This window comes from Durio zibethinus, chromosome 2 (assembly GCF_047325235.1).
Source record: "Durio zibethinus cultivar Kanyao isolate XHJ-2024 chromosome 2, ASM4732523v1, whole genome shotgun sequence".
In the NCBI taxonomy this organism is placed as follows: domain Eukaryota; kingdom Viridiplantae; phylum Streptophyta; class Magnoliopsida; order Malvales; family Malvaceae; genus Durio; species Durio zibethinus.
The window spans coordinates 1,322,672-1,350,405 of NC_143163.1; the positions used below are offsets into that span (position 1 = coordinate 1,322,672).

Consider the following 27,734-nt stretch of genomic DNA (forward strand, 5'->3'; position numbering starts at 1 on the left):
GGAAAACAATACATATGATCATATATATAAATATGTTGTTTGAAAATAAAATATTAATGAGAATCGTTAATATAGTAATTTTAGGGATATTATTAAAATTGAAGTTGAAAATTTTTTAGTTAATTCCTTATATTTGGGTGATAGGTTTATTCTATTGATAATATATTTCTGACTTACCATTTTTATAAATATTTTAATCCGAGATTTTTTTTTATTTTACAAATTAATTTTTAAAAACCGCAACTTTACACCCAACCAATAATAATTAAATTACTGACAAGTAATTAATATTTATTTCATTGAAAATTAAAAGAATCTGTATTTTTTTAGAATTTTTTTATGAATCTGTAATTAATACAATTAATTGTCTTTTGGAATTTTTTTCAAAACAAAAACCCAATTAAGCATTGAACATCTTTCCCATAATAAAGCCATCTCCTAACTTGAAATTTCTTTCCCATTGGAAGCCAAAGAAAAGTTAAAAGCATCCGAATTCTCTGAACCCTTTATACAATGGCTACTCTAAAGCAAACCAACAACAAAGAAAACAAAAGCAGCAGCACCACCAAGGCAACGAGAGGCCGCCAGAAGATTCAGATAAAGAAACTTGAAGACGAAAGCAGCCGCCAAGTCACTTTCTCAAAGCGCCGCAATGGTTTGTTCAAGAAAGCCAGTGAGCTTTGCGTTTTGTGTGGTGCAAACATTGGCATCATCGTCTTCTCTCCCAAAGGAAAACCTTTTTGCTTTGGTCACCCTAATGTTGAAACTATAGTGGATCGTTATCTTAGTGGAAACCCAGCTATGCATGACCAGGAGGATGGTTCAGCAACAACCGGCGCTACCCCAAGTTTTGAAGAGTTCAATGAGGAGTGCCGGGAGGCATTGGAGAAGCTACAGGAAGAGAAGAAGCGAACTAAAGAGATTGAAGAAGAGAAAGAAGAGAAGAAAAACAAGGGAGAGTTTTGGTGGGATGAGCCTATTGATGATATGGGGTTAGAGGAACTTGAGGCGTACGTTAAAGCCATGGAGGAGTTGAGGAATAACGTGGCTAGGAGGGCTAATGAATTGATGGGAGATGTTTTCGCGTCGGCTACCGTGGCTAATGCTGATGGTTTGGGGCATCGTTTCGCTGATCAAAATGGTGGTTTTGGCTCTGGTGGTGGTTATGGTGATTTTGGTCTTGGAGGTGATGGTTTTAATTTTGGTCATGGTCCTGGCTTACATTTTGGAGGTGGGGGACAATTTTGAAATGGCGATGATTTTTTTTTTTCCATTTGGACATGATTTTATTTTTGTTTTAATCATTGAAGGTAGGATATGCTTATATAGCTTTGATATGATCTATTGGTCTCCAATGAGCAATTTTTTTTTTTTTGTATATGGCTTTACATTTTGTTTGGATTAAAGTTATCAGAAGATTCATGCATGCATGTAGGGAATAAAAGGATTTAATCGAACCATTTGAATAATTACAGCTGATAAAGAATGTAGGATTGTATGATCGATCCTTTTAGTAGAATTAGGTTGAGATTAAAATTGCATGATATAGCATATTATAGTAACGAAAAATTTGTGCCAACTACATAGTCATTCATTTTGATTATCTTCTTTCTTTTTTTAAATAGTATTTTGATTATATTCGATAAAATATTAAACTTTTAATTTTAATGATTAAAATTTTATACTTGACAATCTTTATTATATTTAATACTTGATAATTTTAAATAAAAATTGATGTATTTTTATTAAAATTTAAAAGTGACTCGTCCAACTTTTTTAAGAAATAAATAAGATTAAAGTTTAATTTCTACCACTTACAATAATTTCCTTTTTCTTTTACTTAAAACTTCGCTGCTTCGACCTCTGTTGTACTCAAATTTTTTTTTTAATTATTACATCTTTATATAATTGGAGCTGCTTAACTGAAATGTATTTCATTTTTATTTCGAATTAAATTGGTCTTACTTTAGTTTAATTTGTTTTTAATTATCTTGTCGTAAACCAAGCATAAAGTTGGGAGATCGACAGATCGAAAATCAAGAGGTAGTGAGTGTTGGTTTGCAGATTGTTACAGTTTTAAGAGAAAATTTTGGCACTATAAATGTAAGATCAAGATCATAAAGTTGACCTTTAAAAAAGTCATAAAGTTGACAATTAACAATCGTATATTTTAGAGAATCTTAAGAGAAATTCTGCATTGAAACAAAGTTCCTATTGGTATTTCTAAACAATTTGTTTGCCGCACAAAGTATGGTTTTTTTTTTTTAAAATGCCACAATATCAAGATAAAAAAAAATTTGATATTTGAATTTAAAAAATAATGAAAGTTTTTTAAATAATTATATAAATCAATTAAATTAAATTTTAAATTTGACACAAAAAATATTTAATTTTACTTTTATTAAATAATATTAATAACTTTTATTTTTTTTTTACGTGAATAATGATAGCCGTTGTTATAATCAAGCCTAAGGCCCAAATGTCTAAGGCTCCAGAAAACCCATCCATAGGAAACATGTGGCACGAGCAACATGTTTCAGCTGTCCCAGAAGTAATAATGTTTGTTATAATCAGCCTAAGGCCCAAACCTTTAAGGTCCCAGAACCCACCCATCGGCTCCATACATTACTTATTTTTAATTTGTATGAAAATAAATTATTATCATTTAATTTATTTTTAACATAGATTAATATTTTAATTGAAATAAAAATTTAGTTGAATACAAATCGAAAATAAAAACTCATTTGTATATAGTAAAAATATAAAAATTTATTAAAAATAATTTTAATATTTTAATCAAAATATCTCTTTAGAGGCAATTGAGATGAGTGGGAATGTGGGACCTCATCATATGTGGCTGGTTTCCGTCAGAATGATGACCCACTGCTCCAAACGTCCATTCAATGTTCTCAGTGGTCACAGCTGTGAGCCAGTCGAGTTGAGACTGCCCGACAGCCCACATCGCACCTCCCACACTAAAAAATTGATGATCAAACGACCAAACGTTTAAAATTTTTTTAAAAAAAAATCCCTACGTGGGGAAACTGAAAGACAGAAAAAGATACAGAAGATTAGCATAGTTTTTGAGCATTGATGCTCCTCGCTGGCATCTTGTTGTTGTACGTGCGCTTCTTGTACGTGCCAGCTCATGTTTTTGTAATCAACTCCGTGCATGCCCAACCAGAAATTATATTCTGTGGCCGATTCTAGTTTGAGGTTTTTTTTTTTTTCTTAATTTGATCTTCGAAGTCATCTTAAATCATTAGAATTATTTAGATGAAATTTCACTGTCAAAATTTTATTTATGTTGTTGTATTCTCTTTAATTACATTAATTAATTCTATTTGAATTCTTTTATCTTCATTTGAATGCAGGAAACTTTAATTATTGAGGAAAAAAGTGAATGTTTTCTTCATTATTAATTAGAGGTAATATAGTATCTTTTATAAAAGAGATTAAAACTTGAAAATAAAAAAAAAAGATATTGTAAATCTTTAAATTTAAATTTTATATTTGTTGGATTTGAATTTTTAGTGATGAATGTATAAATTAATTAAATTAAAATTTAGATTTAATCTTGAGCTTCTTGATTTAATATCTTGAAATTTTGCATTTGATGGCAACAAATGCTGTCATCATTTATGAATGGCAAAAAGACGTTTGATTAATATACTAAAACATATGTTCAAATGTCAAAACCAACCAATTTAGAAGAAAAAAAATTAAATACAGTAATTCTATTTTCAATTTGCCAGTCCATAAATTAAGATGATTATGTTTATATTACCATTTATATAGTTTCTGCTTTCTTTATAACTAAGCAAAGGTTGGATAGCTGTTGACAGAAAAATATTGAGGTGTCAATTAAGAATTTTCTTCATGTATGTCACATTTGTTTGTAAAAAATAAATGAGAAACAAAAATAATGGGCTGGCGAAATAAATGTAATTTTAAATATTGAATCTAAGTATTTGATTTCAAGGTGTGAGCGTGACTTAAGTTTGACCGCACCATATTCTTCTCTCTTGTCTGCAGCAACCCAGCTATATTACAGCCAGTTTTTCCGTCTCTCTCAACTTTCCTTTGCTTGTAGATATCTCTTCCTCTACGTTTGGTCGGCAAACTCTTTATTTTGAAAGCCCCAATACCTCAACACCGAGTAATTCACAAGCTACGGCAGCAGCAACAAGAAGAGAAAAAACTCAACCCCCCAACCAATATCTGAAACAAGAACTTAATGGATCCGTGCCCTTTTGTACGGATCCTGGTGGGTAATTTGGCCCTGAAATTCCCAGTATCAACAAAGCCCTCACTTTCAAGAATCCACCGTTTTACTTCTTCATGTTATTGCAAGATTAAACTCAAGAACTTCCCTCATCAAGTGGCTGCAATCCCTTTTATCCAATCACAACAAGACAGAAACGGTATAAACCCAGACAGCAACAACTCTTTTCATAAATCGCCCGCTGCTTGTTTCAGTTTAAGCAAGTCCCAGATCGATAGAATCATCTCGAGAGGAGGTTCATCATATAAACTTTCTATCGAAGTTTACGCTGACCCTGATGGCAGTACTTGTGGATTAAAATCTGGGAAGTTATTGGGGAAGGTTTCATTGCCGTTGGATCTTCGTGGAGCGGAATCAAGGCCGTCTGTTGTTCATAATGGATGGATAGCTATAGGCCGAAATAGAAGCAACAAGAATGGATCATCTGCACAGTTGTGTTTAACTGTCAGGACTGAACCTGATCCGAGATTTGTATTCCAGTTCGGTGGGGAGCCTGAGTGTAGTCCTCAGGTTTTGCAGGTTCAAGGGAGTGTTAAACAGGCAGTTTTCACTTGCAAGTTTGGTTTCAGGAATTCGAGCGATCGGAACTTGGGATCAAGGTTAGTTTTTTCCTCACGATCTCTGTTAATTTCATTTATGTTTGGCTGATTAGTGAGATTTAGGGGAAAACAGGAATTAACACTGTTTTCAAAATCGTTTTCGTTTCTAGGAAACAGAAAACGTGACTAGTAGACGTTTCTCATTCTTCCAAAGTGAATTTTTTACTATATAAAGTTCGAAAGATCTTCTTTTACATTATGAACTAAACAAATTAAGTATTTTAAGTAGTAGTAAAAGCTTTGACTTTGCTGTTTAATTTATTGCTGTCAAAAGTGTTTCTGAAATTTTTTATTTGTTATATAATTGTGCAGATCATCTTTGCCAGAATCAAACACTTCAAGAAATTGGTTACCTTCTCTGAAAACAGATAAAGACCAATCCTCCAAAGAACGAAAAGGATGGTCAATTACAGTCCACGACCTCTCAGGCTCTCCCGTAGCAATGGCATCAATGGTGACCCCATTTGTCCCATCCCCTGGCTCGGACAGGGTCAGCCGGTCCAATCCAGGAGCTTGGCTAATTCTCCGTCCAGGATATGGAACCTGGAAACCATGGGGCCGTCTTGAGGCCTGGCGTGAGCCTGGTTTCATTGACGCCCTTGGATACCGATTTGATCTCTTCGACGACGATATCGCCACCACAGGCACAACCGCCGCTGTCGCCAGTTCCACCATCAGCACCAAACTTGGCGGGAAATTCAGCATGGATATGACAACTAACAACATAGCAACCCCATCAACAAGCCGGCAAAGCAGCTGTGACTTCGGGTCAAGCTCACGTTCAGGGTCAAGACCAGGATCTGGATCAGGGTCAGATTTCGGGTTTGGGCTATCCCTTTCCCCCAAGAGTTTGTATAGGGGTGGGTTCGTAATGTCATCGACGGTGGAAGGTGTGGGGAAATGCAGTAAACCGGAAGTGGAAGTAGGGGTACAGCATGTGACATGCACGGAGGATGCAGCAGCTTTTGTGGCATTGGCTGCGGCTATGGATCTAAGCATGGATGCCTGTCGGTCCTTCTCTCAAAAGCTAAGGAAAGAGTTGAGGCAGCAAACTCAGAACTTTGTCGTTTAATGTGGTGGGGTTTTGTCGTTTTAGGTTGTTCGGTGATCAACTGATTTGATGAGTTGGATAGGTGTTTTTGGATTGGGATTCTTTCGGCAGATAACTACCAGCAGTTTTTGAGCTGGATGTAAACGATTACTTTGTACAGTGCGAAATGACAAGGCAGGATTCTTTTTTCTTTTAAATTTCCTTGTGATTGGTAAATTTATTCATTGTTTAATTCATTTTTTGTACTTTATATTTGTTGTTTATATATGTGTGTGTGCTTTCTTTCGTCTGAGAATCCTATGTTGGAAATGTGGAAGGGTTGAATTGAAGTAAATCCATTTTTCAAGATGCAGAGATTCATGTTCATGATAGAATTGGTCTGGATAAGGACAATAAGGAAGGGTTATCAGGTGTTATGCACTATTACTTTTTTTTTTATTGGATTTTATATGCATTAATAGTTGAAGTTGGATATGACCAGGGCCTTTCTATTTCAAAGGGAGAAATTTCCTTTCATAATAATAATAATAATAATAATGTTGAAGCAGATTGGCAAGCCATAGATTAACATCAATGTTTTAAATATGTTCTTGTTCTTTTTCCTCCAAAGCTCCTTCAATCTAATAATGCAACATTTATTAGTTAGGTACCATTTGTTAGTCATGTTTAGCAACTTTTGTTGCAAGAACTTGAAATTTTTGTTTCCTGCAAGTACAAGCAAGGGAACCAAATGTTCATGAATTTCATTAAAACTGAAGTTTTCAGATTTATGAATGTTGATAATAAATATAAGATAAGGCAAACAGTTGATTTGTCTTCATCAAGTTTATTTGGGGCTTTTACTGGGTGAAACATTTGTTTGATGTGGTTATTGGATAAGATATTGCAGAGCACCCAACTGCAGTAAACAAATACTTTGTTGAACTCTTTCCTTGAGTTCAGTGAAAGCCAAAGGCTTTTGATCAAAGTAAAAGAATTATATGAAAAACATCTACTTTTCAGTTTTGATTTGAACTCATTTACAGGTTGAGTCAAAAAATCAAATTTGAACAAATTTAAACTTGATTGCTATGAAACATGAATTTTGTATGATACATCTTTGAAATTGAATTTTGTATGATACATCTTTGAAATTGAATTTTGTATCTTATACTGTAATAAAAATTAGACCTACTACAACAATTGACCTGTAAGATTTTGGTGAAGATTATCTCAGGTTAAATCTGCTGCCAAACCAAGTAGATATTGGATTTGTAGCCACAATGAAATGCAGAAATAGGATAATTTTAATTTACATTGCATGACGTCAGGATGGCCGAGTGGTCTAAGGCGCCAGACTCAAGTTCTGGTTTTCGTGAGAAGGCGTGGGTTCAAATCCTACTTCTAACATAAAAGTTACTTTTGCTTGCATTTTTTCCCAGTTCCCGCTAGCAGCAGAGCAAAGTCAGCAGCAAAAAGGATTTTGTTTCCTTGCATATGCCAAGAATTTAGTCGGGGGTCAAAACAAAGTTATTTCAGCAGTCCATGTTCATGTTATACAATCTACAACTACAGTCAATGAATCCATTAAAACTACAAGAAAAACTGACATTTCAGAAATTGGATTGTTTTTGGCTACATTGCATTCAAAGACATCAAAAGACGTTTGTCAATTCTCAGCATTCATAATATTCTTCCATAAAGGAGGCCTCCAACATTCATAAACTGACTAGTTTTGGTCATGCATTAAGCCATGCCAGAAATTGGAAGTAGAAAATTAAAAAAATATTGACATACAGGAAGTTGCCATAAATTATACAGATTGCATCCACTGAAAACATCAACTAGCCTACAATTTGCCTTCAAAGTTGAAACCGTATCCTCTAAACAAAGTTTGATATTTTAATAAAGTAAAACACTCTAAAAACCAGTACCTGTCTATGTATCAAAATAGAGTGCAAAGATAGCAACTTTAGAGCACTCATGAAAACGGGACAGCCATTAATCAGATTTTTCATTCAGCTGCAGCTTCTTCGTTGTTGCTCCCTTCAGTTTTAATATCTGGCAATGTACTCAGATCCACACGAGCATCTTTCTCTTCTTGGGGGAGGTTATTGTCAGAAGAATCAATGGGATCATGCTGACCTCCATCCCAGTTTTCATCTGTTCCACCTGATTCATTGTTACCTTCAGATTTCTCATTCTGAGTTGAATCAGCAATCTCCTTAGTCATGGAAGACCCAAAACTGTCCCCTCTAGCTGTTGTATTTATCTTGGTGATATCCTCAGACATACCAGACTCTGCATCAGTAAAAGAATTCAAGGAATCTCTTGTGGCTGAATCTACATTTTCAATTTTACTTGAATCTACTGTATTGGAATCAGGCTGCTTGTTATTAGAAATCGCCTCATTGGCTTGCTCTTTATATTTTTCTTCAGTTACCAGACCATCTTCTGTTGTATGTTGAGCTGAAGTTCCATTCTGCAGTGCACCTGGTATTTCTGTATTCAATACTGCAGGATTATTGCCTGTTTCGTTACTCACTTCCATAGAGTTATTGCTTGCTTGGTCAATGAAGACAGTTGTGTTTGTCGTATTTGGAAGAGAGATATACTCAGAGTTGGATGATCCAGTCTCATTCAAGGAACCACCACCTTCAGAGAGTTTACTTTCATCAACCTTCAATTCTGGCTTGTTTTCATCACCATTAGTTTCCTCAGTTGTATTGGCTTTGCTCTCATGCTCCAAAACATTCACTGTCGAGTTGTCATTAGAATTTTCCATATCTAATTTATTGGCTTCAGAGTTAATAATTTGGGTGTCATGGGTGTCATGGGACACTGCACTGGAAGCATCATCAGCTTTGTAATGCTCCTCTCTCGCCTCTTGTGCATTCCTGCCGCCTCCATCATGATTCTGTTCATCTGATAAATTGTCACTTTCTTCTTGACCCTCTTTTTCTTCATTTTCTTTTTCCTCATTCTCTTTATCATCACCCTCCGCTTCTCTCTCCTTCTCCTCATCTAGAAATTCTTCTTCATGATCAGCTTCACCATCTACTTTTTCTTGCTCATTTTCATCGACCTCATCATCTCCATCTCCTCTTCCCTCATCTTCTGCTTCTTCATCCTTAATTTCAGCTTCTTGTTCTTCATCATCATGCTTGCTGCCTTCATCTTCCCGCACTTCTTCTTGCTCTTCTTCTTGCTCCTCTTCTTCATGTTTGCTTGCTTCTTCCTGCCCCTCTTCTTCATGTTTGCTAGCTCCTTCTTGCTTCTCTTCTTCATGCCTCTTAGCTTTCTCTTCCTGTTCTTCATCATGCTTATTTTCATCCCCTGCTCCATTTTCTTCTTCCTCTTCTTCCTCATGTTTGTAGTTCTTAGATACTTCCTGCTCATGAGGAAGGTCTTTCCTCCCAAGTTTTAGAATCACATCATCACTTTGTGCTTTCACAGAGGCATTAGCATCATTCTCATCAAATTCTTTTCTCTTATCATGGGAGCGCTTGACTTGGTAGATCAACCAGAAGCAGACCCCAAGTAGCAGACAAATCTGAAGGACATGCCTTGCCTTGATACCTTTGGATCTTTGGTTTCTACTAGGTGACTTCTTGAACATGATTGAAATCCAAAGATCCCCCCTACTCTGATTCCTTTCTCTCTTTATAAATATCAAGTTGCTGTCTTGAATCCTGCCTAGGATGAAACATATAATACTGAATGATTAAAAGAGACTAATCAACCATTTAAAACATAAAATTGCATACCTGAAGAATAATCATAATTCAAAATTACTCTTTTTCTCAAAAAGAAAAAAAAAATTTTTTCATCCATGCCCCAGTGACCAAAATCATAACCTGAATGCTAAATGACAAAGAATCCAAAACATCAGCAATGTTATTAAGATAACCAATTCAGAAGTAAGTCTAAACTTTCAAAAACTAAAATCAAGAAGGATGAAAAAAATATGGACTTTAAGACCACAATACCACAACCAGTTGAATTCAAAATGCTCCACTTTATTTTGGCAAAATATAAAGGAAAAGTGTACTTGTTCTTGAGTTACTTGTGAAATTAGGAGTCAAAACAAGTGAGGTCAAACAAACAAACAAACAAAAGATAACATGTTCGATTTCAGATTCGAAGATGATTTCCTGAAGGGGAATTGTCCATTTCAAGAAAAAAAATGTGAAAAATTCAAAAGAAGGCAAACTTTCCAAATTGTTTTCAGTCATCTTTTGGAAACCTATCACATTAGCCTCTTTCTTATATAATTGAAACCACCTATTTTCTAAGCTCATTATTAACCACCCATTAGTGGCATAAACACACAAAACATTGGAATGGGGGGGGGGGGGGGAATGGGGAGGAGGATATTAGAAAATTGTGCTTTTAACATTTCTGTTGATACTTCCTGAATCCTTCAAAAGAGAAGGAAGAAACAGAAATAGAAAACAGAAACAATTAGAAAATCCTAGCTCTGCTAAAACCAGCCATACATGTTCTCAACTATCTCTCCTTCTGCTTGTCTAAATATTTTCAATATCATTAACAAATAGGTTTTCATGTCATTTCATAGTTTTTGAGTGACCAAACTGTTATAGAATCAAGTCATCCCATTTGACAATCAAAGAATCCAACTAATCCAGATTCTATTAGGTTCCCTCTTGTCTTAATCTTGGCACCATGCATGACATTGACCGAATAAAGACCAACTCCCATAAAATAACAGGGGAAAGAATATAAAACTCTCTTAATTTCTCATGCAATAAGACAATGTTTTAGAATATAAAAGAAGCTCAGATATGGATAAATAGCTTGGTTACCTAAAAAAAATCGGGGGAAATAACAGTTCCTCATCAAATGAAGAAAACCCCTTTCTTTCTCATTAAAAAACACGAAATTAAACCACACCTCCCCCTATAAAGAATGTGCAAAAGTTCAAATCCCTATCCCAAGCTATTAAAAAAATTTACTAAAAAGACGACACATTTGTTCAAATGAAAGGAAACCACGAAGAGGAAAATCCATGGAAGCCCTAACTAAAAAGGAAAATAACACAATGAAACAATACCCATCAAGCTTGAATGAAAAATCTCAAAATTTGAGATTTACAAACAAAACCCATTTGCCCAAAACAGCAGGAAACATAAAACAAAGAAAGAAAAGATAAAAATACATGCTGTAGCTACAAATAAAGAAGTTGCTTAAGATGAACAAACTACAAGGTTCAAACAAAACCTAACAAACTAATCCTAGAATGAAAGAAGGTTGATAAAGCAAAGAAATACCTGGAGAAAAAGAGAATCAGACAAAAGATAAAGCAGCAGTTGAAGTTGTCAAGAAGAGAGAGAGATGGTAAAGAAAGTCTTCAGTGTTCAGTGCCTTCTCACGGATCCAATACAAAAGCAACAATGGCCTCTACCATACCCCAATTCTAGGCCACCAGATTTACCTTTTGGTCCCTCACCCAAAAATGATTTTATTTTTTCCAATTTTAGGTGTTAAATTGATCATTAAATGGTGAAAACTTATTGCTCATATCGATTTTTTTTTTTTTAAGACAAAAACGTTTTTTTATGTCTTAATTTTTTTGGAAAATATCTGATGTCTTTAATTGTTTATTCATTGTGGTCTTGTTTTATTTTATTTTAATTTATTTTGTTATGTTGGGTATTACTATTAATTCTTCTCTTAAGAATGATCTTCGATTATCTAATTTTTATATTATTAAAAAAAATTTTAATAAAGAAGGCTATTAGAAAAAATTTAAATTACAAAAATTAAGATTTAATTTTAAATTCGTTATATATTATTTTTTAAAATAATTATATAAATTAATTAATTTTAATTTTAATTTAATTTACATTTGAAATTCAAAAACTGAATATAAGCATGGTGGCTGTAATTTGTGAAACTAATAGCATTGGATACCCAAGTTACTGTGGATGTTGAATTGTTGTCTAATAAATATCTTTAATTACATTATAAAATTTTTAAATTTAATAAATTTTCATTTTGAGAAAATAAAATCACTCAACTATATAAAATTAAGGTGAAACAAATTTTTAATTATATTAAATATTTTTTTTACTCAATTGTGAAATATATATTTTTTGAAAGACAAAAATATTCAATTTTTTAAAAATAAAAAATTAGACATTAATCAATTAAATCAAATATTGAGATACCATTTAAATTATTGAGTTACATGAGTGAGATGATTATATGATTGGGTTTATGATTTCGTGTAAAATGAAGCTAAAAAATCCTTATCAAGTCACCTAAAGTTAAGTTTTATAACCAAAAAAAAAAAACTCTAAAGTGGAGAGCAATCAAGGAACTAAAAAACTTATTCTTCACCACCTAAAATGTGGTCATCTGACCATACATTAAAAGTTTTGGATTAAAGTCAGCCTGAAAATTCATCTTTCTTTTCAACTTGAGTTTTTCTTGGCCAACTCTTTGGATGTTATACATTACCAAATTCGGCATCATCATCATCATTTTACAGGAGGGGAAACAGCTTTGAATATTTTGATAAAATCAGAGTTTTGGTAAGATTTGGAACATGTTTATAAGAGACCCACATCGACAGACATCGACATGGTACATGTTTTTTTTTTTAATGTTAAAACAAGTGATTATTTAAGATTATAAAACTAGAAATTTTATTATTTTTTGGGCCTTTATGTCCCACGGGACAGGACCATAGGTCCACCATCACAACATTTACTAATTTATTTAACTTTGTTTGTACATATTAATGAAGGGCCAAAGGCCTACCATAAACAGGCAAACAGCTGTCTCATTGGATCTGAAATGTTCCATTTTGAAACTCCAAACAAAAAAAAAAAAAGAGCAAATTTTATAAGTATCACCATCAAGATTCATGTTCAAGCCTTTATCTCATGGGCCACATAATGGACTGAACTTGTCCCATGTAGTATCAGTTTCCTTCTGCTATGATCCCCATCTTATTCAGGCCATTGCTTTTAAGAATGCGGTAAGATTTTTTTTTAAAAAAAAAGAAAGAAGAAAACAAGAGCAATCCATCGTCATAGATGGATATGTGGTTTTCAACTGCCATGGGAAATAAAATAGAGCCTAACCATCTTTGAGACATCTATCCATGCATTCTCTTTATATATATAACTCTGCCTGTGAAAGTGTTTGGAGTAATTGATTTGTTTAAACCGCTCATTATTTGAAGTTGGATTTAAGGAACGGTTAGCCAACAAATAAAGAATTTTAAACTCATGATGCTGAATGTTTTCATGGACAAAGATCAGCTGATAAAAAACTTAATGGATCAATCAGATTGCAGTAATACTAATGATTTTCTAATGTTTTGCTTTGAAGATAATCCACAGTCATCTAATCCAACAACCAAAATCACTGCCAGCTATGGCCTAACAAACCACACATACCCCAACACGAGGAGGTAAGGAATAAACTCAAAAGTCTTATGAGATGCACAAAAGGTAGCTTGAAAGACCAAGTTATTCTAAATGGAAAAACACAGGACAAAGAAAACCAAAACTCTTGTCAGTTTCTTGACTTTCGCAAACTTTCTGCTAACCAAACAGATAAAAAGGTTCTTGTCTAGAAAGCCTTAGGGTATTCCCAAAGCTTGGAATATAGTGCCTTACAAATATTAATTATATATAGTCTTTTTACTTTTTGAAGAAAACTTTATTTTGATGCCCCTGATCTAAAATAAAATGCTTACTCACATATGCTAGAACTCTTATGGGATTTTATTAAGTTACAGTTTAAACATTTATTGGATTTTCAATCCTCAATCACCTAAACAAGACCTTTAAATTCAATAAGCAAATGCTCTTTTTTTTAGGCGGCAAGGGGTTGCTGGCTTTGCCAAATACATCTTTGTTCAGGCTGGTCCAAGCCTAAGAGAAGGATGAGCTTGTTATGCAAGTACTTTATTGAATACTTGTCAGCACTTTCTAATAGAAATTCAAACACCAACAGCTAGAAAAATGGTAAGCCTAGCAAGCCCCTTAAGAACTCATATTGACACATTCTAACAGCCTAATATTCCTCTTTGCTTCTTCCTAAAGATATTCTTGCTTAGACAAAGCATTGCCTTCCTGTTTATATTTTCACTGTAATCCCATGTAATGCCTATATATATATATATATATATATATATATCCTGCAGCAACCTGTCATCCCATATTGTCATGACTAATAGAGCCATGACTCATTGTTTCAAACACATGAGAGCCTTAATCATCAGTCTTCTTTACTTGAATCTTCTTCGAATTTCAGTAGCTTCGGTTGTTTCCACCGGAAATTTCAACAATGACTTCTTTGTGATGTGGGCTCCTAGTCACGTCAACACTTCAACTGATGGCAGAGAAAGAAGCTTGAAACTTGATCAAGAATCTGGTATGATGGAAAAGGAAAAAGGAAACTTCTGATTTTTCCTTTTTTTTTAAGTATTCATATTTCTTATTAGTTTTAATTGATACAGGGTCCGGTTTTACATCAACCCAGATGTTCTTGTTTGGTCAAATAGACATGCAAATTAAACTAGTACCTGGCAATTCAGCAGGAACAGTGTTGGCCTACTATGTAACCGACATTTAACTCTTTGTTTCTTCCATTTCAGTGTTTCTGATCCTTTGTCTAATTCGATTAACCAAATAGCTTTGACATTGCAGTTGACATCAGATCAGCCTAATCGAGATGAGATAGATTTTGAGTTTCTTGGCAATGTTAGTGGCCAGCCATATATCGTGCAAACAAATATTTATGCTGATGGTTTGGACAACCGTGAAGAGAGGATCTATTTATGGTTTGATCCAACAGAGGACTTCCATACATATTCTGTACTATGGAACCTTCACCAAATTGTGTAAGTTACCCTTTAGAATACTATCATTTTTGGTCTTTTGTTCATCACTATTCATCTAGATGGTATGATTTTCTTCTTTTTCAGGTTTATGGTAGATTCAATTCCTATTAGATTATATAGAAACAATGCAGACAAGGGAGTGGCATACCCAAGGTGGCAGCCAATGAGCATCAAAATTAGCCTATGGAATGGGGACAGCTGGGCGACACGTGGCGGTCAGGATAAAATTGATTGGTCTAAGGGTCCCTTCATAGCTTCATTCAGTGATTACAAGATTGATGCCTGTGTATGGAATGGGAATCCAAGATTTTGTAGGGCAGATAGCTCAGCCAATTGGTGGAACAGACGCAGATTTAGAACTCTAACAAGGGTCCAGAAGAGATGGTTCAAATGGGTTAGGAAGTACCACATGGTTTATGACTATTGCCAAGATTACCGGAGATTCCAATACAATCTTCCCAAGGAATGCTCCCTTCCCAAGTATTCTTAATACAAACAGTACATCATTTTTACATCGTTTCAGCATAGGCTTTGTTTTGTTTTTCTTTTAAAATTCTTCTGATTATGAATTAAGTATTATAGATAGAACCCTTTCCATTCCAATTAATTCCAAGCTTCATTGGCTAACGGTATGTCAATCCTTACAAGTAAAGCAATATATATCCACTGCGCTTTCAAATGCATCATTAGTCTCTGTCAGGAAAATTTAGATAATAATTTTGACATTTTGATCCAAATGTTTATGTATGCAATGGAAACTTATTTGGCTATTTTCATGGCAATGGGTGGAGAAGGGCTCAGATTGTTGAATAAATTGGCCAAGGTTCAAACTTAGATTCCCTATAGATGTAGAGAAATTATATAAATGGTGAAATATCAATGATCTTAATCCAACAATCACCACCCAACAGCTTGTAACTTTGTATGCATGATCTAATCTCTTTTTTAACTCAAAAATATAAAAAGAAGCAACAATTTGTTAAGCTATTAACGTAAAAGTTCATTTTTTAATATTTCGTGTAATTTTTAACTTCACAAACGAAATTAAAAGATTAATATAAGCCTCACTAACACCTCTAATGACAATTAATGAAATAATTTCTCTAAATCTAATTAAATTATTTTACATTTTCTTAACAAAAATTCAAGCCCATGAATAAGAGCTAGGTCAGAAACTTGGGCTTATATGCTCTACCCAGAAAGCAAACACTTGGGCCTTTTAGATTTTTCCAAAGCCTATCAACAACCGACAGGATATTTTTTTACTCAATTTCGAAAGCCCTATTCCCTTCCCATAAACCTCGGCAGTCGGCAGCGGTAGTCCCCCAACTAAAGAGAGATGGGAAGCACAAGCAAAGATCTCCTACGGTTTGAGCACAAGACTTCCTCTACTTCACCCTTAGGTACTGTGCTTTCTTTCTTGTTTTGTCCAAATGTAAATTTCTACTCACTTTGTTGTCTTAGCCATTGAAATTTCATCATCTGACTGTGTTTTGTGTTTGGGGGGTTGCAAACTGTACAACAGAATCTGCGCTGCTTGTTTGTAACAAAAAGGACTCATTATCTGAAAGCCATAAGTCTAATCCTACCAAGAAACCCAACATCACTTCTATGCCTAAAAGCCAAGGTAAACTATTTTCCATCTTTTTTTTTTTGTTAGAAGTACTTATCTGGAAATATCTGGGTTTTATGGATTGTTGAGAACTAGTATTTTTGCTTAATTTTGTAAAAATCTGAAACTGATGTTATGTAATCTTGGCGGAATTGGATACTGATCATTGTTTGAGCCTTGAGGTTCTTGAGGAGTATAAAAACTACAAATTGTTAGTATTCTGTTTTTGGCATTTTGTTTATGATACATAATTGGCAATTTCTGAAACTATAAGAGGTTCAACATCTCTAGAGGAAAATGTTTCTTGGGTATTAGTAGCTGTTGTTGAGTGCTTCTGAATATTGCAGTTTTGGGAAAAGTGAAAGATTTCTTGGGAGTCATGTCAGAAGCTAATAAAAGGCTGGAGCTTGATGCAAAGGTTTGTTTAGAATTTCTGTCAAATTTTGGACATCAGTAAATGCTCTTTTAATTTCTAACTTATCTTTTTATTTATCAAAATGTAGAATAATTCTCAAGCATATGATATTGAAGTACTCAATGGAAATCACTCTGAAGTCATTGAAATGGTAACTTTATAATTGGCACTCTCTCGCATTGTGCAAATCATGTGGTCTTTGAGTTTGTTGTAATTTTTTGTTGCATTTTGTACAACAGGATTTGATGTTGGGTGTAGCTGATCTTCACACCCCAGAGGCTCTAGCTGCTGCTGAATCTGCAATTGCTGGTAATCAGCCAGCGATTATGTTAGCTGGTAGTAGTAGCAGTGGAACAGAATCAGATGATAGCAGTGATGATACTGATCATAATGAGGAAAGGGATAATGATGATACTGGTGATAACGAAACATCCTCTCGTAGGAAACTTGAAAAATCCGACACAGGCAAAGACTGCAATGTTAATGAAGTAGCAAGAAAGAATCAATCAAAAAAGAGGTCAAGGATAGTCGAGCTCTCTTGAAAACAATTTTTTGGTTGAAAGAAGTCGATCAAGAAGTAATGTAGAAACTGTTGGGGAATGATCTATTTGAAATTGCAGTTTCCTTGAATTTTAGTTTTGTGTTAAACTTAAACTGAAGTATTGAGATGAAAGTTATAACTGAGTTGCTAATGTTGATCATTCATTCATGCAGTATATATTGAGTTGATTATGCACTTGTACTGCAACCGTTTGCACATTCAAATTGCTCAAGGGCAGCCAACTCATAGATTTGAGAATGCAGATATCTAATAAGGAAAGCGGACGTTGAGAAATTGGATAAACTAAACACTGGATATAGTTCTACCAAAATGGTAAATGATAAAAGTGGGATCATTCATATGATATGCCGTAGAGAATAAAGCGAACTGACTGATCGGTCGAGATTTCCGGTCATCCCTTCGGATTTAAAAACATGGGTCACCAACATTGATTGACCAAAGTCATGGCTAACTCCAGTTAATTAAGCAAAGTATCATATTCCTTTTATTGCTAAACGTTGATACATAAGTTTTTGTTTAAAAACATACATACTAATTTTATTATAGGAATAAACATGCAAAAGCTCTCATATATAGTAGTATAACTTTCATTAGAGATTAATTTTGGAGAGCTAGAATCTCCAAATCAGCAAGGACGCTGATTGACATGGTTGACTGGGGATAGAAAAAAAATTATAAATATTAAGAGTTTAATTATAAATTTATTAGATATTACTTAACGGTAATTATATGAACTAATTTAATTAAATTCTGAATTTTATTTACAAATTGCTATTGCATGTATCTTGCTGTTTATGGAAGCAGCCTAATTGCGAATTATTTTCCTCTTTTGTATAGTTATTTTTTTAATAATAATAAAAAAAAAAAGTAAAATTCCTTATTTTTGTGGTCGTATATTCCCTTTTGAAAATGATATTCTCTTACTTGGCCTAATTAATTTTCATAGTTGATTTTTTTTTTTTTATTTCTTACGATGAGAATGGTCTGATGCCATTCCTTTCGATTTCCATATGAAAACGTCCCTTGAAAGATACCACTCAACTTTGGACAAATTCTCCTTGAACGACTTATAAGTCGCCTTGTTTTATTACTCGCATATAATCATTAATTAGGCAAATCACATTTTTTAAGTTGATCTTCTATTCAGCATAACAAAAATCGATTTTTTTTTTTTGTAAATGAAATTATCAAAAATTAAAATTTATAGATTAAAATAAAAAATTTAAAACTCATCTGCAAGCTACATATCTATTGGCCCCAACAAAAATCGATTGCGCTTGGTTGGTTTAACTTATTTAACTGATTTGTTTTTCCCAAAAATTTAAAGGAAAAGAAGGAAGATATTTTTACCTTTGTATGAAAAACATGTTGCCGTCTAGTTTGGGAACATAATCTAAGCACGCAAAAAGTGAAGTGGTGGAAAAAATAGAGCCCTGCATCAAGACTCTCGAAAGGTTAGTGCTAGTTACGATTAGTTGTCCAATTCGTATCCGTTAGGTTATGACTCAATAAGTTTTATAAGGTTTTTTTGTTTAAATTAAGTTTCAGATCAGATTAAATTTTAAATAAAAAAAATTAAATTTTAGACAAATCTATTCTGATTCGATCCAAAATATATATAAATTTTTTTAATTTAATTATATATATTTTATATTTATATTAAAAATAAAATTTTATTAATTTTAGATCAAGTTTACAATTTTATACAATGTTGAATCAAATATAAAAAAATCAGGTGGAATAAATTTAAAAAATTAAAAATATAAAATTAGATCCACGAGAAAAATCTTGCTCCAACCCGTTGCAATTGCTAGTACCGGTGAGTTTCGATGACTTTTCCTGCAGGGCAACACTGGGAAGCTTTGGTGTGCCATTTTCCCTCTCTACTGATTTTCATGATCCTTCAAATTTCTGCAAATACGTTGTTAGAAGTGTCCACATCTCAGCAAATTCATGATCATGATCATGATCGTGATCTTCCAGTTAAGGGTTTTTGGCTAAAACGAAAAGATCGCTGGTCTTCCTCATGGCTTTTGTTAAAACCAAACGATCGTTAGTCTTCCTATCGGCTTATGTCTGCTCCAAATAAAATTAAGCGCTGAATATTCTTTCTCTGTCATTTTCATAAGAAAAATGTCATTCTTATCATTTGTTTTATTATCCATTGCAACAACCAAAAAGAAAAATCTACAATTTGACAAAGAGAAACCTTTGCTGCCGGGGGAAAATCCTGTAATCTGAACCTGACAGATCGATTATGCAGTTCCCTAACATCTCTAGCAACATCTAACTTGTGAATTGCGTTCATAATTTGATTCTTTTTTTTTTTAGCAAACTTAAACTGTAAAGAAATTTATGTATATTACATAAAAAAAATGAAAAAGAAAATTTTAATGCAGATAAAATAAGTCAGGTTTATATTTTTACGGAGCTTGAATTGTAGAAAACTTTTTATTCTTCCACAGGAGGTCTCCATCGCCACTCACTAATTACTGGGGAATATTAGACAGATTGAACTTAAACACAGGAAACCCATGTGTAGAAACATCGGTGGAGCAACGAAATTGTTTGTGTCCCTCGGTTCTCTCCATCGATGGCTATACGTGTTAGACTTGTATAGATAGAAAAATTTTTACGGTCAATGCACTATAGTCTAAGTTTAAAGACTTAACGATAGATACATGTATTTTCCGTTCAACAAGTGAGTTTGAATCCCTTTCTACTTAAATTATTAAATTAACAAAAGAGAAAAAAAATGATGATCAGATTATGAAAAGCCGCCTTTTAAGGCCAACAAAATGAGTGGTTTTTGGGTGAAGTATGAGAAAATATAATAGGTTTCATATAAAAATTTACATGTTTATTATTATTCAGATGATTTGAGAATGCAGATATCTAATGAGGAAAGCGTACGTTGAGAAACTGGATAAACTAAACACTGGAAGTAGTTCTACCAAAATGGTAAATGATAAAAGTGGGATCATTCATATGATATGCCGTAGAGAATAAAGAGAACTGACTTATCTGTCGAGATTCCCAGTCATCCATCTGGGTTTAAAAACATGGGTCACCAATATTGATTGAACCAACTCCTATGGAGCCATGGTTAACTCCAGTTAAGCAAATTATCATATCCGTTTTATTGCTAATCGTTAATACATGAGTTTTTGTTTAAAAACATACATACTTATTTTATTGTAAGAATTAACATTCAAAAGCTCTCATGTATAGTAGTATAACTTTCATTAGAGATTAACTTTGGAGAGCTAGAATCTCCAAATCAGTAAGGACGCTGATTGACATAGTTGCCTGGAGGATCATAGTTGCAAGTGATGATAGTACCGCCATTATTGCAGCGTACTTTGGCACACCCTAGACGAACAGAGTTGCGCCATACAACCTGCGTGTAGTGCCTGCACTCCCCACCAACACATGAATTAGAGTTATAGTTATACTTAGGCCTTTCCGCCACCCACATGTTCACGGCAGCCGTTGCCGAAAGATCAGCGCTGCTCCCTGCAAGGTTTTCGCCATAAGGGCCACCAGAGTGCACAAGTTTGCAGTCTCCTTTACGTTGGTTGGCATAGTTGCTTGCAAAGGTTGCCACTTTATCATCCCATTTCATGGGGCCAACGTTAACCGTTGCACGAGCAGCATTGTGAGCATTGAGGTAGTCTTGTGGGGAGTTTTGGGCTTGGGAGAGTTGAACTATTGCTAAGCCAATGAGACAGAAGAATGTTGCCAATGAAATTCTACTTATCCCCATTTTTGGTTTTTTTTTTTTCTTTTTCTACAAAGGAAATGAAGTGATATGAAAGAAAAGCTTGAGGGGCTTATATATATAGTGACATGTTGAAGAAAAATCAAAGATGAGATCAAAAGCAGACCAATTTGGTCATCCTGAGGAACTTGGACCAAACCAAATTTTAAGAAAAGTTGGTACCTACAAAACAACAGTAATGTTAGAATTAAATCAAGTTAACCAGTTTATTTCCCTTGTTTGTCATTGATTGTTTTAGAGACTTAAAGTAGTAGCAGCAGCTGCTATGAACGTTCCATTTGTACATTAAACCAAACTAATTTAATTTGTTTCTGAATTTTCTTGGCTGGCAGAATAACCTTCATCTTGGACAAAAAATAAAACTACTGGCTATGGTCGTCTTTGGATAAGTGCAAGACAAACTTTGGCTAGTTAGTGCGCTTTATTTGATGTAGTAGATGTCCAGATCCTGAATTTCCTGTTCATTTTCTACTAAAATGATGGCATGACTTATGTTAAAGTCTGGTAAGACTGCTATCCTCGCTTGGACTTAATCACTTCACAAAGCCAATGTGAATGTGGACTTTGGACTTGTGATCAAGAGTACTATGACATAAGTTAGGTATCATTTTAATATTATACATATATATGAGTGTTTGGATTTATCATGTATTTATTATAAAAACGAAAAAGATTATCCAAATTTAAATTAAAAATTAAGATGAAAAATATAAATCATTATCCTAAATTCAAACTCAATAGGCCTTGTTTTATCTTAATTTTTTAATTTACCAAGAGTTGTAAAAATTTCCTTTCTTGTTAATGTTCTTCCAGATAGAAAATTTTTTTCCCCACCAATTTCCCCAAATAGCCTAATCAACGAAGTAATTAAACACTTGTTCAAGTCTTGATTCTCCCTGAAACAGCAAGTTTAATGGATTACCTATTAGAAGTCTAAGTCTTCCTCCAATCAAAGCAAAAGGCATACATGAAATATGTCGTCTTAGATTGACCAAAACATTTCAGATTCACATCCCCTTTAATGAGTGTCCTACATACATACGAATGTTACACGTTGTTATTGTCGTTTTTTTTTAAGGTGAGGAATATTTTTCAAAATTTATTTTTAACCTAAAGTTTTCTATTCTAATTAATAAGAAATTAATAATATCATGAATATTATAAATAACTCAAATAAACTAATTTTTTTTAATCTATCTTACATTTAAATAACTCGATAAATCAAATAACTTGATAGAATAAATTCATCAATCTCATAGTTTTTCGGATATCAATCTTAAGAAATCATTAAAAATCAAAAGCAAAAATCACTTTACCAAACGGTGAAGAGTTGAAAATTGAAAGATATTTTTAATTTGTAGTTTGCTTGCAATGTCGATGAGTCAAAGCTCATTCCACCGGGAAGCGATTTTGTTTTGCTGCATATAATATAGACCAAATGCCCAAGGATGTGAATGTGATCATTAATTAATATTTAAGGCTTAATTAATGTTAATAAAATTTTTTAGGAAAAAGAAAAATTAGCAATTTAAGATATACATGAACCACCTTTTCTCTTTTAGAAAATTAAATTATAATCGTAGTTGACTTACAAAATTTAAGATTTTTCCAGTTTTCATTTGGTCCATATGGCAATATTTGCATGGTTTCTCTTTTGAACGTCCGCCTAATTGTACAATCAACTCATCCAAAATTGAAAAAAAAAAAAATTCAAAGAAGATATAATTATCATCTTTCATTTCAATAAGAAATCAGAATAGCAACTCGTAATAACAAAATTGCATTTCTTCATAATTATTAGCCTTGCAGTAGGCTGATCAGTACATAGCATATTTATTGTAGATGTATAAGTTGATTTGGAAGGGTTTTAAGCAAAAGCGATTGGAAATTTGTATTCGGATTTGGAACCTTTTTTAGTAAGGTTTTTCGCCGATAAAATTGCCTGGAGGATCATAGTTGCAACCAATGAAAGTTCCACCATTGTTGCACCTGACCTTAGCACACCCGAGACGAACCGATTTGCGCCAAACCACCTGAGTATAATGACCGCAAACCTTGCCTGGTGCACAGGTGTTAGAGTTGTAATCATAGTCGGCCTTCTCGTTAACCCACATTCTTACAGCATCGGTGCCCGAAAGGCCACCGCTGCTCCAAGCAAGGTTCTCACCATAAGGTCCACTGGAGTGCACAAGGTTGCAGTCACCAATGCGCTGGTTAGCATAGTTTTGTGCATAGGCAGCTACGTTGTTGTCCCAAGTCATAGGGCCAACACCAACCGCTGCTCGGGCTGTGTTGTGAGCGTTGAGGTAGTCTTGTGGCGAATCTTGGGCATGGGAGGGAAGGACTATGGCTAAGGCCATAAGACAAGTAACAGCTAAGGAAGAAACCTTAGAAAACTCCATCAGGGCCAGGGGTTTGTATTCTATAACTAAGATTGCAATCCAGAAATGTTGAGCAATTGATGTGAAAGATGAATACGCTTGAGGGGGATATTTATAGGCAACTAATTAGTTTGGCAGTTGAATGTTCAAACCATGGTTACTGTTCAACAATTCTTATCTGGAATAAAATCAATGACATATACGGTTGATGCTTTCCAAGTATTTTGTAATTTAAGGGTTTTTTTTTTTCATTTGAAGTTGTTAAAATTTGAATTTTAATTATACAAATTAAAAATTTAGCACTATATGAATAGCTTATGCGACCGTTGATTTTTTACTTTTATTTTAAACTTTTTTAGCCAATAAACTTTCTTTTTAATCGGAAAAAAAGTGTGGAGGTAGTTTTATATGTTGACTATTACTTGCCTTTAAATTACGATGTTACAGATTTTGACACTAATCTTAAATAATTAAGTTTTATAACTTACAGTACATTTTACTTTGATTAATTTACAAGATTAATGGCAACCTATTTACCTTCAAATTTTTATATAAGAATTACACACAAAAAAATTTCTAATAATTGGAAGACATGCATGCACCAATTAACCTATCATTCTCCTTTTCTATTAATTTTGCTTCCAATTTCTCTTTACACAATTTTTTAATATAAAAAAGGTTGTAGTCTAAAAAAAAAAAGTTACAAGCACTAGAATTCTAATTATATATTTATTAAATTTTATTTTTTAAGAATAATCGAAAGAATCAACTAAATTAAATTTTAAATTTTTTTATACAAATTACTATTATATATATTTTACTTTTTATATGTAAACTGCCTAATTGCGAAGTTTCCTCTTTAGTATAATTGTTTCGTCTTTATTTATAAGCCATAGTCTTTATCATGGAACATGTAAATGCCCTGTATTAACGATTTTCTGAACCAAATTACAAATAGGATGGACACCGGTCATTTTCAAAACCCAAATATCTTATTTTTGTGGTCATATATTCCCTTCTGGAAAAGGATATTCTCTTACTTGGCCTAATTAATTATCATGGTTGATTTTTTTTTTTTCTCTTACGATAAGAATGGCATGATGTCATTCCTTTAGATTTTCATATGAAAAAAAAGGTTAAGTGTTGCACCACGTTCCCTGAAGGATAGAATGACTTGGTTGCCTTGCTTCATTACCTGCATATAATCATCCGGTAATTAGGCAAATCACATTTTTTAAGTTAATCTTCTATTCAGCATAACAAAAAATAATTTTTTTACAAATGAAATTATCAAAAATTAAATTTATTGATTACAATTAAAAATTTAACACCCACCTGCAAGTTACATTTCTATTGGCTGCAACAAAAATCGATTTTACCAAAGTCTTTTTTTTTTTTTTTTTGTGGGCATATATTGAGATTGGCTGGTCTAACTTTATTTAACTGAAAAGTCTTTTTGAATTTTTTTTTTCCAAAATGGAAAAGGAAAAGGAAAATAAGGAAGATATTTGTACCTTTGTATGAAAAACATGTTACCGTCTAGTTTAGGAACATAATCTAAGCACGCAAAAAGTGACGTGGTTGAAAAAATAGAGCCTTACACCTTGAGTTTATGTGACTTTTCCGGTAGGGCAATACTGGGCAACTTTGGTGTGCCATTTTCCCTCTCTACTGATTTTCATGATCCTTCATATTTCTGCAAATACGTTCTTAGAATTGTACACATCTCAGCAAATTCATGACCATGGTCATGATCATGATCTTCCAGTTAAGGGTTTTTTGCTAACACCAAAGGATTGCTAGTCTTCCTCTTGGCTTTTGCGAAAACGAAAAGATCGTTAGTCTCCCTCTTGGCTCATGTCTGCTCCAAATCAAATTAAGCCCTGAATATTCTTTCTCTGTCATTTTCGTACGAAAAATGTCATTCTTATCATTTGCTTTGTTATCCATTACAACAACCAAAAAAATGTAATCCGAACCTAACAGGCTCGATTATGCAGTTCCCCAACACCTCTAGCAACATCTAATACTTGCGAATTTAGGGTTCATAAATTGATTCATTTTTTTAGCAAACTCAAACTGTAAATAAATTTATGTTTGTTACATCAAAAAATGTAAAAGATAGTATTAATTAATGCAGATAAAATAAGCTAGGTTTCTGCTTTTACGGAGCTTGAATTCTAGAAAACTTTTTATTATTCCACAAGGGTCTCCATCGCCGCTCGCTAATTACGGGAGAATTTTAGACAGATTCATCTTAAACACAGGAAACACATGTGTAGAAACGTTGGTGGCGCAACGAAATTGTTTTGTTTCCCACGGATATCCCCGTGGATGGCTATACATGTTAGACTTGTGAAGATAGAAATTTTTTTATGGTCAATGCACTATAGTCTAAGTTTAAAGACTTAATGATAGATACATGTATTTCCCGTTCAACATGTGAGTTTGAATTCCTTTCTTCTAAAATTAACAAAAAAAAAAAAAAAAATTGATGATCAGATTATGAAAAGCCGCCTTATAAGGGCTAACCCAACCAAATGAGAGGTTTTTGGGTCCAAATAAGTAAATATGAGAAAATATAATAGGTTTCAAATGAAAATTTGCATGTTTATTATTATTCAGATGAGTTTTTTATAGCCGCCCATTAGATAAAATCTATTACCACTTTGTAATTCCATTTAATTTTTATATGCTTTTAAAAAGAATTTATTAAGATTTAGATTTTTTACTAAGAGTGTTTTTAAGTTAGATTGAATTTGAATTAAATTTAAATATGATATCAACATTATATATATTTATTTAAATTCGATTGAATCATACTATTTGAACCTCAAAATTTTCTCATGTCAACTCAAATTTGTATAAACTGGATACGGCTCTTCAAGTAGAGCCAATCGAGATTACTTTTGTTTTCTAAAAAATTAAAAATAAAGTTATTTTATTTGATTTATTTAATTTTTAGTAATTTTACCTTCATATATTAAGTTTTAAAACATGGATAGATTAACATTTTTTTAAATAGTTACATAGCAATATTATATATTTATCGTATATATGATCTAAATTACATAATAATTATAAATCATAAATCATATAATTGAAAAAAGGTAGGATTGGACCAAGTTTGGGTTGATCTAAATAATATTGGATTTGGATGTTGAATGTCAAAATAACGAAGTCCTGAAGCGAAGCCTTTTTCTTTTGCTTAAACCCATTTTTTCGCGCATAATATGTTTCTCCAACCCTTCTAAATATTGGACAAGATTTCGAGCTTGAACAAACAGTCTGATTCTTGGAACAGGCCTACTTTTTGTCCTATCCAAAGAATTTGAAACTTGCTTAGAATAATAGTCATTGGCGTGATGATGGCCAAAATTTTACTATTTGAACAGGTACATGAATCTTGGCATAAGGCGATTATCATGGACATATACACTCAATTGGAGTTTGAATTTATCATCTCCACAAATCTAATATACTATATGTTGGTGTGGAAAAATATTTATTTACAGCTGGTTATAATCTTGTAATTTGTATATTTATATTTATATCTCTAGAATTAAGTATTTGTATCCCTAGAATTAAGAAAGATTTAGTTTCCTAGTTTAACCCCTAGTTAGTTGTATATAAACCTAAAATTTTTATATAATTAAAAATAAATAGTTTTTCAATATATATTCAGTTTTCACATGGTATCAGAGTTTTAGGCTCTTCTTGGAAAGCAAAATTTTTAGCCTTCATTGCTCACTTTTTTAAGCCTTCATTGCCAAATCCTGTTTAGGCCTTCATTGTTGAACCATTTCAAAGAAAGATATCACTACCACCCAATTTGAAGAAATGTTAACTGAAAAAATTACTGGAGTACTACAGATGTCTCAGAAACAAGGAGAGTTCAACAGGGAAGAGATTAAAAAGCTGAGAAACTTATTGAAAATCCTTAAAAAGCCTACTATGGTATGTTTTTTGGATAAAGTTTCTAGTTCAAGTAAAGCTTCTGGTTCTCATGGATTAAATGTCTCGACTAAGCCTATTACGAGTTCTTGGATTATTGACTCAGGAGCCACAGATCACAAGATACATTCCTCATAAAAGTTTAGTACATATAACATGTGTCCTAATAATAAGAAAATTGTTGTTGCTGATGGTTCACTTACCACAGTGGTAGAATTAGGAGATGTTCAAGTT

The 27,734-nt window shown here is 33.2% G+C and overlaps 7 protein-coding genes and 1 non-coding gene across 10 annotated transcripts; 5 read left to right on the top strand and 3 right to left on the bottom strand.

Annotated features, from left to right (window-relative positions):
• Positions 1-346: 346 nt before the first annotated feature.
• On the top strand, positions 347-1,648 carry LOC111308495 (agamous-like MADS-box protein AGL61). Its single transcript, XM_022906820.2, has one exon. The coding sequence runs from the start codon at positions 514-516 to the stop codon at positions 1,246-1,248; it is 735 nt and encodes a 244-aa protein (XP_022762555.2). The 5' UTR covers positions 347-513; the 3' UTR covers positions 1,249-1,648.
• Positions 1,649-3,979: 2,331 nt separating this feature from the next.
• LOC111308623 (uncharacterized) lies at positions 3,980-6,132 on the top strand. Its single transcript, XM_022907093.2, has 2 exons — positions 3,980-4,884; positions 5,197-6,132. Exons 1-2 carry the CDS (start codon positions 4,238-4,240, stop codon positions 5,954-5,956), a joined length of 1,407 nt encoding a protein of 468 aa, XP_022762828.2. The 5' UTR covers positions 3,980-4,237; the 3' UTR covers positions 5,957-6,132.
• A 1,108-nt stretch (positions 6,133-7,240) lies between these two features.
• On the top strand, positions 7,241-7,324 carry TRNAL-CAA (transfer RNA leucine (anticodon CAA)). The gene has a single exon. It is a non-coding gene; the product is annotated as a tRNA-Leu (tRNA).
• Positions 7,325-7,660: 336 nt separating this feature from the next.
• LOC111308622 (uncharacterized) lies at positions 7,661-11,307 on the bottom strand. Of its 3 annotated transcripts, XM_089744558.1 has the most exons (3): positions 11,206-11,307; positions 9,682-9,778; positions 7,661-9,606 (listed from the first exon to the last, which is right to left on the bottom strand). In XM_089744558.1, the coding sequence occupies exon 3, from the start codon at positions 9,531-9,533 to the stop codon at positions 7,929-7,931; it is 1,605 nt and encodes a 534-aa protein (XP_089600684.1). In that variant the 5' UTR covers positions 9,534-9,606; positions 9,682-9,778; positions 11,206-11,307; the 3' UTR covers positions 7,661-7,928. The 3 variants fall into 3 exon arrangements, with proteins under 3 accessions (XP_089600684.1, XP_022762826.2, XP_022762827.2); XM_022907091.2 differs by lacking the exon at positions 9,682-9,778; XM_022907092.2 differs by lacking the exon at positions 9,682-9,778 and having other exon boundaries at positions 7,661-9,610.
• Positions 11,308-14,091: 2,784 nt separating this feature from the next.
• XTH10 (xyloglucan endotransglucosylase/hydrolase 10) lies at positions 14,092-15,534 on the top strand. Its single transcript, XM_022906489.2, has 4 exons — positions 14,092-14,326; positions 14,412-14,512; positions 14,602-14,795; positions 14,880-15,534. The coding sequence occupies exons 1-4, from the start codon at positions 14,119-14,121 to the stop codon at positions 15,283-15,285; spliced, it is 909 nt and encodes a 302-aa protein (XP_022762224.2). The 5' UTR covers positions 14,092-14,118; the 3' UTR covers positions 15,286-15,534.
• A 519-nt stretch (positions 15,535-16,053) lies between these two features.
• LOC111308174 (uncharacterized) lies at positions 16,054-17,527 on the top strand. Its single transcript, XM_022906490.2, has 5 exons — positions 16,054-16,198; positions 16,321-16,422; positions 16,755-16,825; positions 16,911-16,973; positions 17,062-17,527. Exons 1-5 carry the CDS (start codon positions 16,135-16,137, stop codon positions 17,362-17,364), a joined length of 603 nt encoding a protein of 200 aa, XP_022762225.2. The 5' UTR covers positions 16,054-16,134; the 3' UTR covers positions 17,365-17,527.
• A 2,973-nt stretch (positions 17,528-20,500) lies between these two features.
• LOC111308175 (pathogenesis-related protein 1-like) lies at positions 20,501-21,198 on the bottom strand. Its single transcript, XM_022906491.2, has one exon. It carries the CDS (start codon positions 21,148-21,150, stop codon positions 20,665-20,667), a length of 486 nt encoding a protein of 161 aa, XP_022762226.1. The 5' UTR covers positions 21,151-21,198; the 3' UTR covers positions 20,501-20,664.
• Positions 21,199-22,874: 1,676 nt separating this feature from the next.
• LOC111308176 (pathogenesis-related protein 1-like) lies at positions 22,875-23,644 on the bottom strand. Its single transcript, XM_022906492.2, has one exon. The coding sequence runs from the start codon at positions 23,565-23,567 to the stop codon at positions 23,079-23,081; it is 489 nt and encodes a 162-aa protein (XP_022762227.2). The 5' UTR covers positions 23,568-23,644; the 3' UTR covers positions 22,875-23,078.
• Positions 23,645-27,734: the final 4,090 nt, after the last annotated feature.

Coding starts and splice junctions, on each gene's coding strand:
- LOC111308495 (XM_022906820.2), top strand. CDS start 514: ATGGCTACTCTAAAGCAAACCAACAACAAAGAAAACAAAAGCAGCAGC.
- LOC111308623 (XM_022907093.2), top strand. CDS start 4,238: ATGGATCCGTGCCCTTTTGTACGGATCCTGGTGGGTAATTTGGCCCTG. Junction 4,885..5,196: donor GATCGGAACTTGGGATCAAG/GTTAGTTTTTTC, acceptor ATAATTGTGCAG/ATCATCTTTGCCAGAATCAA.
- LOC111308174 (XM_022906490.2), top strand. CDS start 16,135: ATGGGAAGCACAAGCAAAGATCTCCTACGGTTTGAGCACAAGACTTCC. Junction 16,423..16,754: donor TTCTATGCCTAAAAGCCAAG/GTAAACTATTTT, acceptor TGAATATTGCAG/TTTTGGGAAAAGTGAAAGAT. Junction 16,826..16,910: donor GGCTGGAGCTTGATGCAAAG/GTTTGTTTAGAA, acceptor ATCAAAATGTAG/AATAATTCTCAAGCATATGA.
- LOC111308176 (XM_022906492.2), bottom strand. CDS start 23,567: ATGGAGTTTTCTAAGGTTTCTTCCTTAGCTGTTACTTGTCTTATGGCC.
- LOC111308622 (XM_022907091.2), bottom strand. CDS start 9,533: ATGTTCAAGAAGTCACCTAGTAGAAACCAAAGATCCAAAGGTATCAAG.
- XTH10 (XM_022906489.2), top strand. CDS start 14,119: ATGACTAATAGAGCCATGACTCATTGTTTCAAACACATGAGAGCCTTA. Junction 14,513..14,601: donor GAACAGTGTTGGCCTACTAT/GTAACCGACATT, acceptor TTGACATTGCAG/TTGACATCAGATCAGCCTAA. Junction 14,796..14,879: donor TGGAACCTTCACCAAATTGT/GTAAGTTACCCT, acceptor CTTCTTTTTCAG/GTTTATGGTAGATTCAATTC.
- LOC111308175 (XM_022906491.2), bottom strand. CDS start 21,150: ATGGGGATAAGTAGAATTTCATTGGCAACATTCTTCTGTCTCATTGGC.